This window comes from Anguilla anguilla, chromosome 18 (genome assembly GCF_013347855.1).
Source record: "Anguilla anguilla isolate fAngAng1 chromosome 18, fAngAng1.pri, whole genome shotgun sequence".
Lineage (NCBI taxonomy): Eukaryota > Metazoa > Chordata > Actinopteri > Anguilliformes > Anguillidae > Anguilla > Anguilla anguilla.
In genome coordinates, this window is record NC_049218.1 from 23,407,007 (window position 1) to 23,422,857 (window position 15,851).

The 15,851-nt window shown below is 49.2% G+C and overlaps 2 protein-coding genes across 6 annotated transcripts; both read left to right on the forward strand.

Moving 5' to 3' along the window:
• The first annotated feature begins 1,514 nt into the window (after positions 1 to 1,514).
• Positions 1,515 to 11,683, forward strand: znf451 (zinc finger protein 451). Of its 5 annotated transcripts, none has more exons than XM_035399722.1 (13): positions 1,515 to 1,601; positions 2,598 to 2,664; positions 2,898 to 2,978; positions 3,692 to 3,805; positions 4,219 to 4,330; positions 4,861 to 5,014; positions 5,124 to 5,250; positions 5,779 to 5,929; positions 6,820 to 6,970; positions 7,640 to 9,162; positions 9,869 to 10,009; positions 10,579 to 10,656; positions 11,469 to 11,683. In XM_035399722.1, the coding sequence occupies exons 2-13, from the start codon at positions 2,614 to 2,616 to the stop codon at positions 11,507 to 11,509; spliced, it is 2,724 nt and encodes a 907-aa protein (XP_035255613.1). In that variant the 5' UTR covers positions 1,515 to 1,601; positions 2,598 to 2,613; the 3' UTR covers positions 11,510 to 11,683. The 5 variants fall into 5 exon arrangements, with proteins under 5 accessions (XP_035255613.1, XP_035255615.1, XP_035255614.1 ...); XM_035399724.1 differs by lacking the exon at positions 1,515 to 1,601 and adding an exon at positions 1,608 to 1,762; XM_035399723.1 differs by lacking the exon at positions 1,515 to 1,601 and adding an exon at positions 1,757 to 1,894.
• Positions 11,684 to 11,788: 105 nt separating this feature from the next.
• On the forward strand, positions 11,789 to 15,806 carry bag2 (BCL2 associated athanogene 2). Its single transcript, XM_035399729.1, has 3 exons — positions 11,789 to 12,140; positions 13,088 to 13,197; positions 13,423 to 15,806. Exons 1-3 carry the CDS (start codon positions 12,016 to 12,018, stop codon positions 13,815 to 13,817), a joined length of 630 nt encoding a protein of 209 aa, XP_035255620.1. The 5' UTR covers positions 11,789 to 12,015; the 3' UTR covers positions 13,818 to 15,806.
• The last annotated feature ends 45 nt before the right edge of the window (positions 15,807 to 15,851 follow it).

Genomic DNA, 15,851 nt, shown 5'->3' on the forward strand with positions numbered 1-15,851 from the left:
CTTAAAAAAGGGAATTCATACAATATATTATTGAACGCATTAGGCCAGTAGTTCCTACCCTCGATCTGAGGACCCCCAGTGTATGCTGGTTCCTGTTCCAACCACAGTTTCAATCTAAGAACTTTAACAAGCTGTTCATTTTTCTTCATTAGGTGCTTTTCATATTTAGACGAATTATTTTACCCTCTTCAGCAATATTATGTTAGCAATAGCTATGCATGGCATGAAGAATAAAATGTATGTTCACATTGTACTTATTGTGCTATATTGCAAACAATTACATAAAAAGAGGTTTAAAAAAATTATAAAAAAATGTAACTGATCAACTTAAAGACTGAGGTGAGTCACTGGGCTCCTAACTGGTGAAAGTGTGGGCATGTGGCCAGTAAAATTAACAATTTCGTAGATTACATTACATTACATTTATTTAGCAGACGCTTTTATCCAAAGCGACGTACAAAAGTGCATATCAAGGTCATTGGAACAACTACAACACACAGGTTCAATAAGGTACAATACTCATTTTGTACAGTGAACATTATTCTGACCTAATTTAGGCTAAGTCAAACTAGGGGGCAGTACAAGCTACACCATTAGGACGATAATACAAAGTACAATTAGTGCTGGAATGGAGGTACATGAGTGGCATGAAAGAGGGGAATTTAAGTGAAATGATCCACAGAGTGGTGGCAGTTAGTCCAGGCCTGTATAGTCTGAAGAGATGGGTAATGAGGGAGTGGTTTGAAGAGGGACAGGGAGTTCGTTCCACCACTGGAGCGCTAGGGTGGCGAAGCTCTGTGATAGGGATGAGCGAGAACCCTTTATTCGGATGGGAGGCGGTGCAAGGCGCCTGCTGCTGCAGAACGGAGTGGTCAAACAGGTGTAGGCCTATAGAATCGAATCATGTCCTGTAAGTAGACAGGGGCCGTCCTGTTGGCTGCAGTGTAGGCGAGGGTCAGGACTTTGAACTTGATCCTGGCAGCAACCTGCAGCCAGTGAAGTGACATCAGCAAAGGAACAAAGATAATGATAAAAAAAGACTTCAAAAACAAAGCAAATGATAACGAGCCAAACCTGTACTGTGTTAATAAGTTTAAGGGGAAAAAAAGAATACTTAACAACCAAATTAGGAGCCTATTGACCCACCTAAGTTTATCAATTTAAATTTTGTAACCGTTTTATGTAATTGTTAGCAATATACCACAATAAGCACAATGTGCACATAGGATTTTTTATTCTTCGTTCCATGTATCGATATTTCTGACATAACATGGCTTATGAGGATAAACAATTCCTCTAAACATATCACAAACCACATTGTAGACACTGATTGACGTCCTGGGAGGGAAGTGTTAGGTAGATTAACTTCGTTAAATTAACCTATTTTACTATCCATTTAAATTACGCATATTCGCAAAATTACCATTTACATGATGTTAGAGGTTTACTATTGATTGAATATAATATTGCCATTTACTTGCAATATTTGTTCTGCTCGGAACAGTGACGTACGGCGCAGGTTCACAATGTAACCTCGACGCAAGTGACGTAAACGCAGCATACACCAGAGCACTTTCGCGCGAAGACAAATAACACAGGAGGTAAGCAGCTAGCATATGTTAGCACTTTGAGATAAGTAGCTAAATAATTCAGAGATTGCATTGTTTAAGATTCGCGTTGGACAGCGTTTTTGAACTTCGGCTATTAATTTCGCAATGGTAACCTAACCATTGCTAACCTGTAGCTATTTTGGATTTATTGGGTAAATACTAGTAAATACTTTTGGCTATCGAATGACCTGGCTAACCTGACTAGCTAAGTAACGTGAATATTGATACATTAGCCTACTGTTCGGAGTTAGCTAAATTACAAGTGCACGCCGCAAGATTAGGAGGTAGGCTACTTGCTTAGCTTCCTCGCTCGTTTCCTGGATTTGCATGTCATGGTTCATGTGTTTGTATAACGCAGCCCAGTGTAGCTGGTGCACGACCCGAATGCATTGAGAATGTACTCTCTGGACTTCACTTTACTATCGATAAAAATGCAATCGTGCAAAAAACATCACATACGTAAGGGGTGGCAATGGTGCAATGATGTCTTGCAGCAAGTTTTTATTGTAACTGCCAAACTACTACATTAACAATCTAATCTTGTATTTTGCTTATATAGGCATTTTAATAAGTCGCTATCCAGTCGACGATGTTTGGTCCTGTTGTTTACTAGTAGTCGCTGGCTAACGTCAAAGAGGGTTATGATAGCTACTTTCTTGGTTAGGGCCATTTTCAATCACAGCACCGGATAGAACGTGAGTTAAACCCACTTCCTTATGCAGGACGGCTCACGGTAGCATCGTGACTCAACATAATTGCGTATACATTTAGATTGGGCGCATGATGAGAGAAGCTTGAAAGTACCAAAATAGTCATTGAGGTTATCTGAACGTTAATTCAGTCTTGTATGTCCTTTCAAAAAAGTTTAGTCTCGGTCCTGAAATTGTGCTAACGGGTCGGTACAACATTAGCCAATTAGCTAACTGTAATTTAGAACGCTGTAGCCAATGTACCGTGCTCTTTTGTGAATTAGTCTTGTTTTCACAGACAATAGGCATGGTTAATGATGGCCACCTCGCCTGTGACGGACGAGGATGAAGTGGAGTTCGTTTCTGTAAGTGGCCGTTGAATTCATATTATGCCATTGCAGCAGCAATTCAGCTGTGCAATGAAATGGAGTAAGATGTGCTTCCTGCTACGACATTTATAGTTAGCAAGCATCGCCCTTGCTGTGAAGACCAAATGTAATGCATGGGCACGAGGTAATCACCCTATTAGGCTACAGTGTTTGTCGTTATGTCGTCACAGCTTGTTCTCTCTCTATCCTGTCAACATGTTTTACACTAGGAAGGACCTCTGAGACCAGTGCTGGAATACATCGACTTGCTGAGCGATGGGGAGAATGAAGACTTTCCTGTTCACAGGACGGTCAGTGATTGAGTGAACATGATTGCTTGATTGAGGGGGAGCGCATTAACCAAATTTAAGTTAACTCAGAAAAGCAGGTGTTCTGTTGTAGTGATTAGACAACTGGGCCTGTATTCAGATACGTGAAGGTACAAATCTCAGGTGGGTCACTGTATTCACACTGTTGCACAAGGTGCCTCAGTTAATGCTCAGAAAGGTTAGTGCTGTTTTCACTCTTGACCAGAAAAGATGGATCTTAATGAGCAATAAGGCTGAACATATTGGAATTACAGTGCTGTCCTTGTTTACTTACACACTATGTTGTGAAAACTAAGGATTTTTTTGTTTACTTCATGCCTATTGGATGTCTTTGGCATTGAAGGTATTGCAGAATGGTAATAGCAATGTTGCTGTCGTGTCATGTTATTATAGGAAGTATCTAAACATTCATCTTGGCAATATTACAGTAGTTGTCAGCTTTTAGTACGAATTCCAGTTTGATGCTGCTGTCCACAGCGTTAGCACTTTCTGTTGGACAGTATTGACTGGGGTCTTCAGACGACAGAAAACAGCACAAACTGCACTATATCTGATTATATCTGTTCAGTTTAATGTAGAGTCTTGGCACAGTAAGTGCTCCTGGAGAGTGACTCAGGCTGGACTGTTACGCGTCTGTCTGGAATGCTGTGCATACCCGGTGACACTGGGGTCAGCGCGGTCTGGTTTGCTCGCAGGTCGAAGACCAGGTGGACAGGCAGAAGGCGAAGGTGGCGTCCACGCTCGACCGGCTGGCTCACCAAGTGGCCACCGAGAAGCAGGAGAGAGCCGAGAAGTGCCGAGCATTCAAGGTCAGGTCGGGTCGCCCCGGCAACACGCCGTCGCCTCTGTTTTTTTCCCAACGTTCGTTTGCATAAAATGGCCCGGCCCACATTTAGAAACGAAAGCGAACGTGATGGTGCCAGGCAAATAATGTCACAGCTGTGTGGTTTTGGATGAGAGGACATGCTTAATGCACCCTCTCATTTTACAGCCTCTCTGTGTGCTGTTGCTTTCAAAAAAAAAAAAAAAAGGACAGACATATTGCTGAAGCCGCCTTTTGGCTGAAGTTGTGAAATGCTTTTACCGGGTCTGTTTTCGGCCCTGTCCGCAGCTTGTCGGTGATTTAGTTTCCCCTTTTTCACACTTTGGACGCTTAATTAACCGCGCTGATTAGCCGCGGTTTCGCGCCGTTCTGACGCCCCGCGCTCCCGGTTCGTTCCAGGAGAAGATCGTCTCCCAGCAAGCTCACGGGCGCCAGGAGCTGGCCTTCAACGCCAGCAGCGGCGAGACCCGCAGCGCCAAGCACTGCGTCGACATGTGGCTAAAGATGCCAGGTGAGGTGCCAGGCGAGTGGAGGGGCGTCTTGTGGTGTAGCCTGTCGAGCGCTGACCGCACGCCCGTTACAAGCCATGATGTAGGCGGTTCGAATCTGACTGCGCAACCTTTGACGCATGCCTCTCTCTCTTTCTCTCTCGCTCTCTCTCTCCCCCTTCCTGTCTGTCGCTCCCCAGTCTTTCTCTCTCTCTCTCTTTCCCCCTCCCTGTCTGTCACTCCTCGTTCTTTCTATCTCTTCCCCTCTGTCTCTCTCTCTCCTTCCCTGTCTTTCACTCCCCATGTTTTCTGTCTTTCTACACTGTCCTGTCCAATAAAGCTAAAAAAAAAAAAAGCCCTAAAAATATATGTTTTTAAAAAATCAGTAACTGATATCTGCCTAGCTGTGTTTTCTTATGTCAGTATGGCCCTGTTATGCAGTGTAGCCCAAGTTCAAACTGTAGCCCACTTCAGTCGCGGAAGAGACAGCAGCTGGCGTGTAAGCTTGTGTAAGGAAAGCGTAGCGACTCTGACGCCCTCTTCCCCGCCCAAGGGCCCAAACCCGGGGCCGTGCACACCGGATGGATGAAGCGGAGGCCCGCCCCCCCTCCCGACGGCTCCCGCCGGCCCTCCACGCACACCTGCCCCGTGGTCAACTGCGGCCGGACGTTCGACGGCGTCCCCCTGCTGGAGGGTCACCTGAAAAGGTCGCGGCGGCGCTCGGGGCGTTCTGTCACAGGGGGGGTGGGCGTCGAAGCGAGGCTCTGGCGGGGGTCTTAACCGAGGGGGGGGGGCGGGCCGCGTCTGTGTCCGCAGGTTCGACCACTCGCCCTGCGACCCCGCCGTCACGCTGCGGGGGGGCCCGTCGGAGATCTACGCCTGCGTCGCCTGCGGCAAGAGCTTCCAGACCAAAGCGGCCTGGCAGAACCACTACCGGTCCAAGGTGGGACGCCGGAGCCTGTGAGATGGGAGTGTGTGTGTGTGTGTGTGTGTGTTTTTCTGTGTGTGTGTGTGAGTACCTGTGTGTGTGTGTGTGTGTGTGTTTGTGAGTGTGTCCGTATGTCTGTGTGTGTATGTGCTTGTGAGTGTGTGTGTGACTGTATCAGGCAAGAATGTGTAATTAACAGATGTTTTATTATTTTCCTGTCATAGACACAGCTGAGGCTAATAGGTGCACAGGAAGCCCTGGTATCATAGATACACGTGGAGTGTCTGTTTCTCTCAGGGCTGTGATTGATTGGCTGTTCTGGGGGTTTGCTTTACTGGGGTGTGTGTTCTGTGTTTCTGTTACTTCTGCTTTTTCATGTGGATTTTTTTCTACTTTTATTTTACGGCTCCTGTATTGGCCAGGTCTCTTTTGAAAAAGAAATCTTAAGGGGCTTTGTTTTATGTTTAGTAGTTAAGCCATTGTATACTAGGAAGTGAAAATGCCCCAGACACTGTTTTTAGGCTGATCCCTCCCCCCCCCCAGCATTCCTCCCCCAGCCATGGGAGTGGCCTGTCCTTCCAGCTGATCCAGTGCTTCGCCTGTCCCTGCTGCTGCCTGCTCTTCAACCTGAGGGACCAGTGTCTGCAGCACATGGCAGCCCGTAACCACATCAGCCATGCCATCATTCTGAGCGGTGAGTGTCTGCCTAAACCCCGCCCCTGCCCCGCCCCCATGCCATCATTCTGAGCGGTGAGCCTTAAACCCCGCCCCCACCCTGCTCCGCCCCCTCACTCTGAGCGGTGAGCCTTAAACCCCGCCCCCACCCTGCTCCGCCCCCTCACTCTGAGCGGTGAGCCTTAAACCCCGCCCCCACCCTGCTCCGCCCCTCACTCTGAGCGGTGAGCCTTAAACCCCGCCCCTGCCCCGTCCCCAGTCCACTACTCTGAGCGGTGAGCTTCAGCCTTAAGCCCCGCCCACGCCTCCCCCTGGCACTGCCCTCTCTGCTCCATCTCACCTGCACCTTACTCTGAGTGGTGTGCCTCTGCATTAAACCCCACCCCCAACCTGCCCCGCCCAGACCCTCCTCTTTCTTCCTCCCACCCTGCTGAATTTTGCCCAAGTGCTTTGTGTATGTGTGTGTGGCGGGGCGGGGGCGTGGGTGCAGGAATGCAGGGGGTGGTCTGTCAGATAGCAGGTCACTGATCTGGGCCTTTAGGTGTCAGACAGATTAAAGGCAAGTCAGGGCCTCCAGGAATGTGTTTTACCTCACAATCTCCACTAGAGGGCACCAGGTAAATGAATCTGTTGTACTAATGCAAAAATCAGTCTGAAGAGATGCATAGGGTTTCTGTTCTGTGCTGATTGGTGCGCGTGTTTCTCCTGGGAGAACGTTGCTGATTGGTGCGTGTGTTTCTCTCCTGGGAGAGCGTTTCTGATTGGTGCATGTGTTTCTCTCCTGGGAGAGCGTTGCTGATTGGTGGGCGTGTTTCTCCTGGGAGAGCGTTGCTGATTGGTCGGCGTGTTTCTCCTGGGAGAGCGTTGCTGATTGGTTGCGTGTGTTTCTCTCTCGTGGTCGGGCTGCAGAAAAGACGCCCCAGGCCCCTATGCCCATTCCAGTCCCGCGCTACGCCCAGAACCAGCTGATCGCTCTCTGCAAGGAGGTGCCCTTCTGCGTCAGGTGCTCCTCCTGCAGGAGAACGCTGAGCTCACACATGGAGGCCCGGGCACACTTCAGGTAAGTGTGTGTGAGAACTTGTAATACTATCTTTGTGGGGACCAAATGTCCCCACAAGGATAGAAAGATGAGGAAAATTATGCTTTGTGGGGACCTTTTGCTGGTCCCCACAAAGTCAAGAGGCTGTTTTAGGGTTAGGTCTTAGGGTTAGCCTTACAATTAGGTTAAGGTTAGGGTTAGGGTTAGGCATGTAGTGGTTGGGGTTAGAGTTAGGGTTAGAGGTTACGGAATGAATGTAGTCAGTGAGAGGTCCCCACAAGGATAGTGTTTGCGTGAGTGTGTATCCACATACACAATAACGGTCCTCGCCAACATAAGGTGTATTACCTTGCTTTTAGTCTTTTCCTTTGTAGTTATACCTGAAGCAGACAGTAAACAACCAAACTAAAGAGGCTCCTTCAGGATAAAACAAAAACGTAACCGCCATTATCTATCAGCAGCAAGGTGGTACAGCTTCCATCTGATCACGTGACGGGTTTTTCATCAGTCGCGCAGAAGCTGTGAGGCCTTGCTGCTGATTGGCCGTCTCATGGTCACCGAATAGGATGACAGTCAGTGATTTTTAAAAGTCTGTTTTGTCAGTATGTCAAAGCTGCAGAGTGTGCCTCCTCCTGTAGTCGGCGCTGTTTCGCAGCGGTTTTTGCGTGTGTGCGTTTGCCCCTCCCCCAGCGTGCAGTGCCGGCAGGGCGGGGCCGTGGCGGAGGCGGCGCAGACGGTGGCGGAGGTGCTGCGGGGGCTGTGCGCGTTCGGGCGCTGCTCGCGCTGCCGCCGGACCTTCCCGCGCGAGGCGGACGCCGCGGCCCACCAGAGCCAGACGCAGCACCGCGTCTCGGCCTTCCGGACCGTGCAGGAGGCCCTGCTGCACTACTGCCAGCTCCACCAGCAGGGGGCGCCCTCCGGGCCGGCCAAACGGCAGGAGGCGGGCCGCGACGCGGAGGAGTCCCCCGCCAAGAGGCGGAGACAGGGGGGCGGGGGCGGGGCCACCGCCTGGGCCTGCGAGTGCGGGCTGAGCTTCCCCGAGGAGGCCGCCGCCCGCAGGCACCTGCTGGCGGCCAATCAGATCTTCCACAGGTGCGGCGTGTGCGGGAAGGAGATGGGCGAGGCCGCCATCGCCCGGCTGCACATGAGCCGTTTCCACGGCGGCGCCCACCTCTCCAACTTCCTGTTCCGGTGCCGGCGCTGCGGGACGGACGCGCCCCGGGAGGAGGACGTCCTGGCGCACGTGCGGGACGCCCACGCGGGACACACCTTCTACCGCGAGCGGGAGGCCCCGCCCGCCCCCGCCCCTGTCCCAGGACCGCCTACACCCGCCAAGCCCCCCTCCCTAGCAAAGGCCACGCCCGCCAAGCCCCCCTCCTCCCCGGCGGATGCTGCAGCCACCGAACCGGCGGGGCCCTCGGGCGGCGGGCGGGGCCGGGGGCGGGGCCAGGGGCGGGGCTGGCTCTGCCGGATGTGCGAGGACGTGTTCGGCTCGGAGGCGGAGGTGCGGGCGCACTGCGGGGACGTGGGGGCGCACAGCTTCCACAAGTTCCTGTGCGGCAAGTGCGGCCAGCGCTTCTTCAAGGCGCCCACGCTGGCGCGGCACTGCCAGCTGCAGCACGCCGGCCGCTCGGACCCGCGCCGCTTCTGCGGGCTCTGCAACGGCATGCAGCTGGACTCCGAGGAGGACTTCCTGCGCCACTACCGCAGCCTGCACGCCCGCGACTACTGCCGCCTGGAGGAGGAGCCGGAGGAGGAGGAGGAGGAGCAGGAGGAGGAGGCGGGGCCCGGAGAGACCGGCCCCTCCCTTGCGGGCGCGCCCGGCCTCCCGGCCGAGCTCCTCTGCCCCTGCATGGGCGCGGAGGAGGGCGGGGCCGACCAGAAGGCCGCCTTCACCCGCTGCATGAGGCGCCTGGCGGGGGAGGGCCTGTGCTCCTACGCCTGCCCCCCCTGCGGCCTGCGCACCCCCCACTACCTGCTGGCCAAGGAGCACGCGCGCCTCCGGCACGGCTCCCCGGGGAAACGCGTGCGCGTGCTCTGCGGTTCCTGCCCGGAGAGCGCCGCCGACGTGCCCAGCTTCCACAGCCACTTCCACGCTCGCCACTGCCCCCTGGAGCCCTGCGCCAGCCTGCGCGGGCCGGGCCGCGCCCACGCCGACGCCGGGGACGGCCTCAGGGTGCTGAAGGCCGAGGAGGTCTCCCTGGAAACGAAAGGCGAGTGCGGTGTGCTCCACCCAGTGCCCCTGCTGTAAGAACGGATAACGTGTGAAAATGGCAGCTGTGCAAATAGCCCTGGATAAGCCAAACGTATTACTAATAATGTGCTTATCAGTTAAGTGCTTGCCTCTGAATCGGATGCCCCTGTACTTGGGACAGCCAGCGTTTGCCAGAATGAGCAAGGCGTAGCCCCAGAAACTCCTGTCCAATCCCCACTAGCTGTGCCCTTTCTCCACGGTCACCCCAATAAATTATTTATTAATCTGCCTGCTTAATTATACTGCTTACATTTTTTATAACATCCCCTGACCCGCACACAGCTATGTGTTTACTGAAGATGTGTGTATGCTCGCGGCTATGAACTTTCCCCAAGGGGACAGTGGCAGAGCCCCATAGGGGATTTGAACATGCAACCTCCGGTACAAGACCAGTTCCTAAGCCTCAAAAGCTAAAATGGAGCGTGTTTATATGTGAACGCTGCTAATGTGCTTTAATGCTAATTGGTAAAGTAAAAAAAACCGTTGGTTCTAAATGAGCCTTTATTACAGTCCCAGCTGCTCTGCATGCTGTTGAAATGAGGATTGTCCGTTAGACGTCTCTAATATTCGGACTTCCTAACGAGAATTTGATATGGGGTTAGAGGGCTTTGGCTTTCATACAGTTCCATTGTTTGAATTGATGTTTTGTTTCGTTTTTTTTCTAGCGGAAGAATTTGAGGAGGTGAAACGTGCTGTTGCTCTGAGCGTGGAGGAGCCTGAGAGGGGAGCAGAGGAGTCCGGGAGGGGAGCAGAGGAGACCGGGAGGGGAGCAGAGGAGTCCGGGAGGGGAGCAGAGGGCGACAGTGGTGCGTCACCGTTTCCGAACTGCCTGTTTTCTTTCTTCTCAAACAGGCGCAGAGCAGCCATTTTCCTTCTTTGTCTGATGTCCTTTGAGGAAGAACGTTGCTACTTATATATTTTCATGGTCATTTGACATGTAATTTTTAAATACGATTAGTAAACTAATCTGTATATTTGCCATGTCACGTAGTAGAGGCAGAAACTCTGGGGTTTTTCTAGACCAGGCTTGATACGGTGTTGGATACTATCCAGTCTGCAGGTAATCAGAACACTAGGTACAACGTAGTCAGGAAAATGGCAAGCTTTGCTGGGCTTGAACGGCCTGCTCTTATCATTGTTATGTTATCCAAAAAAATACACTGACACAAGCAGACACGTCCGCAGATAGACACCAGCAGGCTGAGGCGTACGCCCCCTGCCCTGTGCCCTCTCTGCTTCGGTGGTTATTTTTATTTATCACCCACTCACCCCGGCCTGTGCCTGCGGAGGCACTCTCTGCGGAGGCGCTCTCTGCGGAATGCGCCCTGACGTGCCGTCTGACCTGCGCAGCGCTGCGTTTGCTCTCCCGTTGCAGAGGAATGCGACGAGGATCTGAAGCGCGCTCTGGCCCTGAGCGCGGAGGAGGCGCAGGAGCAGGCGGAGGGGGAGAGAGGTGCGTCTCCTCCTCCCTGTACTTCACCATCTCTCTCTCTCTCTCTCGCTCACTTTCCCTCTTTCTCTCTCTCCCTCCCTCCCTCTCTCTCTCACTTTCCCTCTCTCTCGCTCCCCCTCCCTCTCTCTCTCTCTCACTTTCCCTCTCTCTCTCTGCCTCCCTCTCTCTCTCGCTCACTTTCCCTCCCTCTCCCTCCCCTAGCCTACTGTACAGCTTTTTGTTGGTGCTTGAATTCAGTGGAATAGGATTTGAAAAGTTCTACCTCAGGTAGCGAGCCATCGATTCATTTTTCCTACTATTTTCCTACTATTTGGGATAGGGCTGTCCTCCCCAGCCATATAGGGGCGACATAGCTCAGGAGGTAAGACCGATTGGCTGGCAGTCGGAGGGTTGCCGGTTCAAACCCCGCCCTGGGCATGTCGAAGTGTCCTTGAGCAAGACACCTAACCCCTAACCCCCAACTGCTCTGGCGAATGAGAGGCATCAATTGTAAAGCGCTTTGGATAAAAGCGCTATATAAATGCAGTCCGTTTACCATTTACCATGCGTGCATGCATGGAGAATGGCCTCTCTTTAGGGGTATGTTCAGTTAAATCACAAGGTGTATGGCGAGTTTGCACTGGGCTTCTAGAACCGTTGTAGATGATTTAGAGAATGTTGTGAAAACTTGGCACATCTGACAACTTTTTGGTAGCTTTACATTGCAGAGGAATGCAATGTATGTAATGCAATTTGAGAGACATACCTTGGGATGTAATAGCATGTAAATCTCACCCCCCCCCCCCCCCCCCACCCCCCCTTCTTTCCTGCAGAGATGGAAGAAGCATTACAGAGAAGCCTTCTGGAATTTTGACTGGGACATTTCAAGGAACTTAAAAATAATGAATCTCTTGAGTCATTTGTAATCAATAAATGTTAAATAACTGCTGGCCTTTGATAAAAAGTTATTGTAAATAAAATAAAAACGCAAAGAGGGCAGAAGCAGTACTGTATTTTTCGGTTCAATAAAGTTTATCAGCGGTCATAGCTTCCTTTGTCCGGGATATTATTCTGACTAACGTTTTTTTTGAGGTTCGGCCCCAAGCCTTGGTTTATCGGGAGTGCGGCGGTTGCGTATTACGCGACACCTCCGCACCATCAGCAGTCGCAGCAGTTGGCAGCACTCCAAAGGCGTTCCGCAATCACGTCCGAAGGCACGGCGAGGTCAGGGTGGGGGGAGTTCCGACCCATGTTTGGAAATGTTTACTCAGGGGCGCTGCCGGTGGAAGCGTCTAGAACTTACTCCTGGGACTATCTAAGCCTCGTGTCTTAGGAAAGTGTTGATCTTCGCTACAGCAGACGTGTCGAACGCAAATAGAAATGGCTCAAACAAAAATACAAGCGAAAATGAATGACGCCGGCAAGGGGAGCAGATTCAGCAGGACCATGTCGATGGCGGATCGCTCCGGGAGGCTGCTGGAACAAATGGACCAACTGGAAATGAGGTAACGCTGGGAACCGCCTGGTTCTTAAATGTGATCACATGCATGCAGCTCGGAAAAAATATAGCTTGCTGTGACGCCGGGAGACAAATTTGCTAAGTTCAGATTCCGAAATTGTATTATTCAGCGCTATATATTAATATTTTTAAAGCAATCGTGTAAAGGGGCATTGACAGTAGCTGTAACACGTATAAACCGTAACACTCGTTAGGTGCGGTGAAAGGACGAAAACTGCCGCTGGCTTTGGGAACATAAACACGCTCATATTTCCAATGTAGAAATTGAATCACATCTATGGTCGTTTCAATTATGTGCATGAATTGAGCTCAAAAAGTTTAATGCCAGGCAAAAGATTCATTTAGACGAAAGTGCTGATTCAGACGTCTCGCGCTGAGCTACACTTGTTCAGCGCTGTTTTTATATTTATAAAAAATGAGTCAAATAATTTGGGTTTTTGTGGAAAATATATACTCCTAACAAATATTGTCTGTTGTTGTCCAGCAATTGGCATTGTCCGAGTTAGATGTGTTGCCAATTTACTTCTATATTACAATATGGGGTCTCTGTTTAGTCGTGCGAGCCCGTGAGATCAGCTGCCTATGAAGCTTCCATGTGATTCTTCGAAGGTGTTAGTTTTATTTTTTGAAAGTTGGTTGGTCATGTGGCGTGTAGCCTAATGTGTGTGCAAGTTTATTTTTCCGCATGACAACTGTTGTGTAAAGTTAATTTGATAGTTGTATGCTGTGAGCTACTCCAAACGTCCGTGCTCAAACTAATTGCCATGCTCAAAATTGGTAGTACGCAATCAAACCCTAAGTTATACATTCATTGGGTGTCGAAGTTGACAGCAATGCCATAAAAGGAGTTTGTAAAAAGGTTTATCCGTTTTGCTGTTCAAAATACTAAAAGTACAGTATTTTTAATACGAAGTACCCCACTTTGTTTTACAGGGTGGAAGCGTTAAGAGAGACGGCAAGCGCATTGGAACAAGAGAAGGAGAGTTTGTTGGAAATGATTCAGTCAATGAAGAACAGCCAAGAAATGCGCAACATCAGCGACGGTAGGATCTGTTTGCTGTTGATTCATTCACGCGACCCTCTTTAGCTGTATAACTGCAGTGTTGTCTTGCAGAAGGCAATATCTGCATACATTTATTGAGGCCTTGTATATAATGGGGGCGATTTTAGGCTAGCCATATTACGGACTGTCTCGTTTAAATACCAGTACCTGCATGTAGGCTATCTCGGAATTTCCCAACCTCTGACGGACAGTCTCATTTTTACAGGGGAACGAGAAGAGCTCACAGTAACGGCCGACCGTTTGTTGGGACGGACCCTGACCGTCGAGGTTTCCGTGGAAACCATCCGAACCCCTCAACAGGAGGACGCTCTGCGTAAAGCTACTTCTCTGATTAATGAAATCGTCGCGAAAGTGTTGGACGACCTGGACAACGGAAGAAAACGACTGATCTCTTTGCATGCAGCCTGCGTCACCGAAGTTCCCCCGGTGCCAATCGATCAAAAGTTTCAGAGCATCGTGATAAGCTGTGCCTTGGAGGACCAGAAGAAAATCAAGAGGAGGCTGGAAACGTTAATCAGAAATATGGACAACGCAGGGAAAACTATCAGGATCATGGATCAGCAAAAAGTGGTTGATTCAGAGAGCGCTAATGGCAAATAATGGGTATTGTATTGATCCCTGTCCGATTCCACAACGTTGTATGACCTATAGGCTAATAATATTTTCTTTTTAAACTATGATCCACCGTAGGAGACCAAAAAAGGAAATGAATTAACGTTGCATTCTACGCAGTGACATCACAACCACCGATATGCAAGGAACACCGTCTGTGCACGCAGATACTGGATTATTTCAAGATGTTCCAGGTTTATTATATTGCAGGGTTCAAGGATATTAACCAGACCATGACTCTGTCAGTTGGTGGCAGGAAGGAACAGAGCTTATCGTTACTGTTAAAGTCAAAGGAATAGAAGCTTAATTTATAACTAAACTAACTTTAATATGGCAGAAGTGTCTGCTTGCCACAACAGTCAGCGATGGGTACTGTTTCATTTTCACACTTGAAATACATGAAATGCTTCCAAGTATTTTGTCATTTGTATTATATGAGCTTGGGAAAATCTTGACGTAATTGTAAAAGTAATCATTCACATGGACATTGACTATAGAGCCGGCTCTACTGAATTATCTTGGACATGTTTGACTTTCCTCTGTGTTTGACCGAAGCACTGTATTCGTCTGCCACTGCTAGGCATTCTGTGGTGTGGGGCGGGTTCATAATGTGCCGAGCTGAAAAGATGCACTGGCAGTGCCTGTAACCTAGGAATCGAACTCTGGATGCAAATCGAGTTCTCTCCCCACTACATCACCGTGTATTTCAGCGGGTGTGGTTCAGTCAGCTGAGTGTGTCATGTGCACTTCCAACTCACACCACTTTTTTTTTTGCCACCCATTTGAGAAGGAACAAAATGCATCAGTTTTTGGAACAGGACAAAGGAATCTCACTACTGAGTGTTAAGTGATTTAATCTTGAGTATGACTAACCGTTCCTAAAGCCACAGGACAGACACATACACAGTACAAGATCTTAATGCGTTCACCCCAGACTCTTTTACTAAAAAGTTAAGTCAGTTAAAAGTCCAAACAAAGATTATGCAGGTGCAAAGGTCCAAGGTTCTGAACTGCTGGTCACACAAAGGTCGTATTTCCCAGCAGCCATAACCAGTTCTCTGCTCTTGCCTAATGACTGAAGCTAAGCACACGTGGGCTTGGTTAGCACTTGTGTGGGAGAAATCTTGGGAAAGCTTACGTTGCCACTGGAAGTGGTGCTGGAGGGCTAGCTGGGAGTGGTCCTAGGACAGCCCAGTGCTCCAGTACCGACTGATGAGATGTTGAACCGAGGTCCTGACTCACTGTGGCCAAAATGCCTGTAACAGTGTCCCTTGATGTTGATCACAGAGTAGATCAGGAGTCTTAAACCCTGCTCCTGGAGAGCCACATGATCTGCTGGTTCACTGCAATTCACTTTCAGATTGTGACATGAAAAGCTGTTTAATTAAAAACCTATTTCAGCACTGACATCAGTTTTAGTACATTAATAGTTTTCAGTATTTATTTGTCAATATTTAACATATTTCTAGGGTCCCCATAGGTTCATGTAAACCTTCAGAATGTAGATTTTCATTTGTTTATAACTCTTCATGAAACTCATCCTGTTTTCCAAACCATGAATATAAAAGGCAGAACTCTTTACCTGCTAAAGTACCTCATTGAAGTGTTAGGGCTTTTCGATAAAAATAAATCTCTTCACCTTTATACTGATGCCCACTGGGAGACAATAGGAATCCTGTATTTAACCTAGCAGTGCTATGAGGTTTAAATTCACTGACCTTCCACATCCTCAGTTTTCTATAAGGGATTTTAGAATAGGATCACTTTTGACTAAATGGATGTAGATGCATGAAATCACAAAATGTCTTCACAAAAGCAAAAAAATGGCCTGGTACTAGGTCATACATATAGACTGAAGTAAGTTTCATTTTTTCATTTCATCTTAAAAGTACTTTTCAGTACTTTATCTTGATCAAAATGATGTCGAAAATATATTTGTATTTAGTGAAAAATAAAAGTTCACCAATGTGGACTCTTGCTTTGTAGTGTGTCAATTGTTTGATGTGAAGAGTTTTACTATAT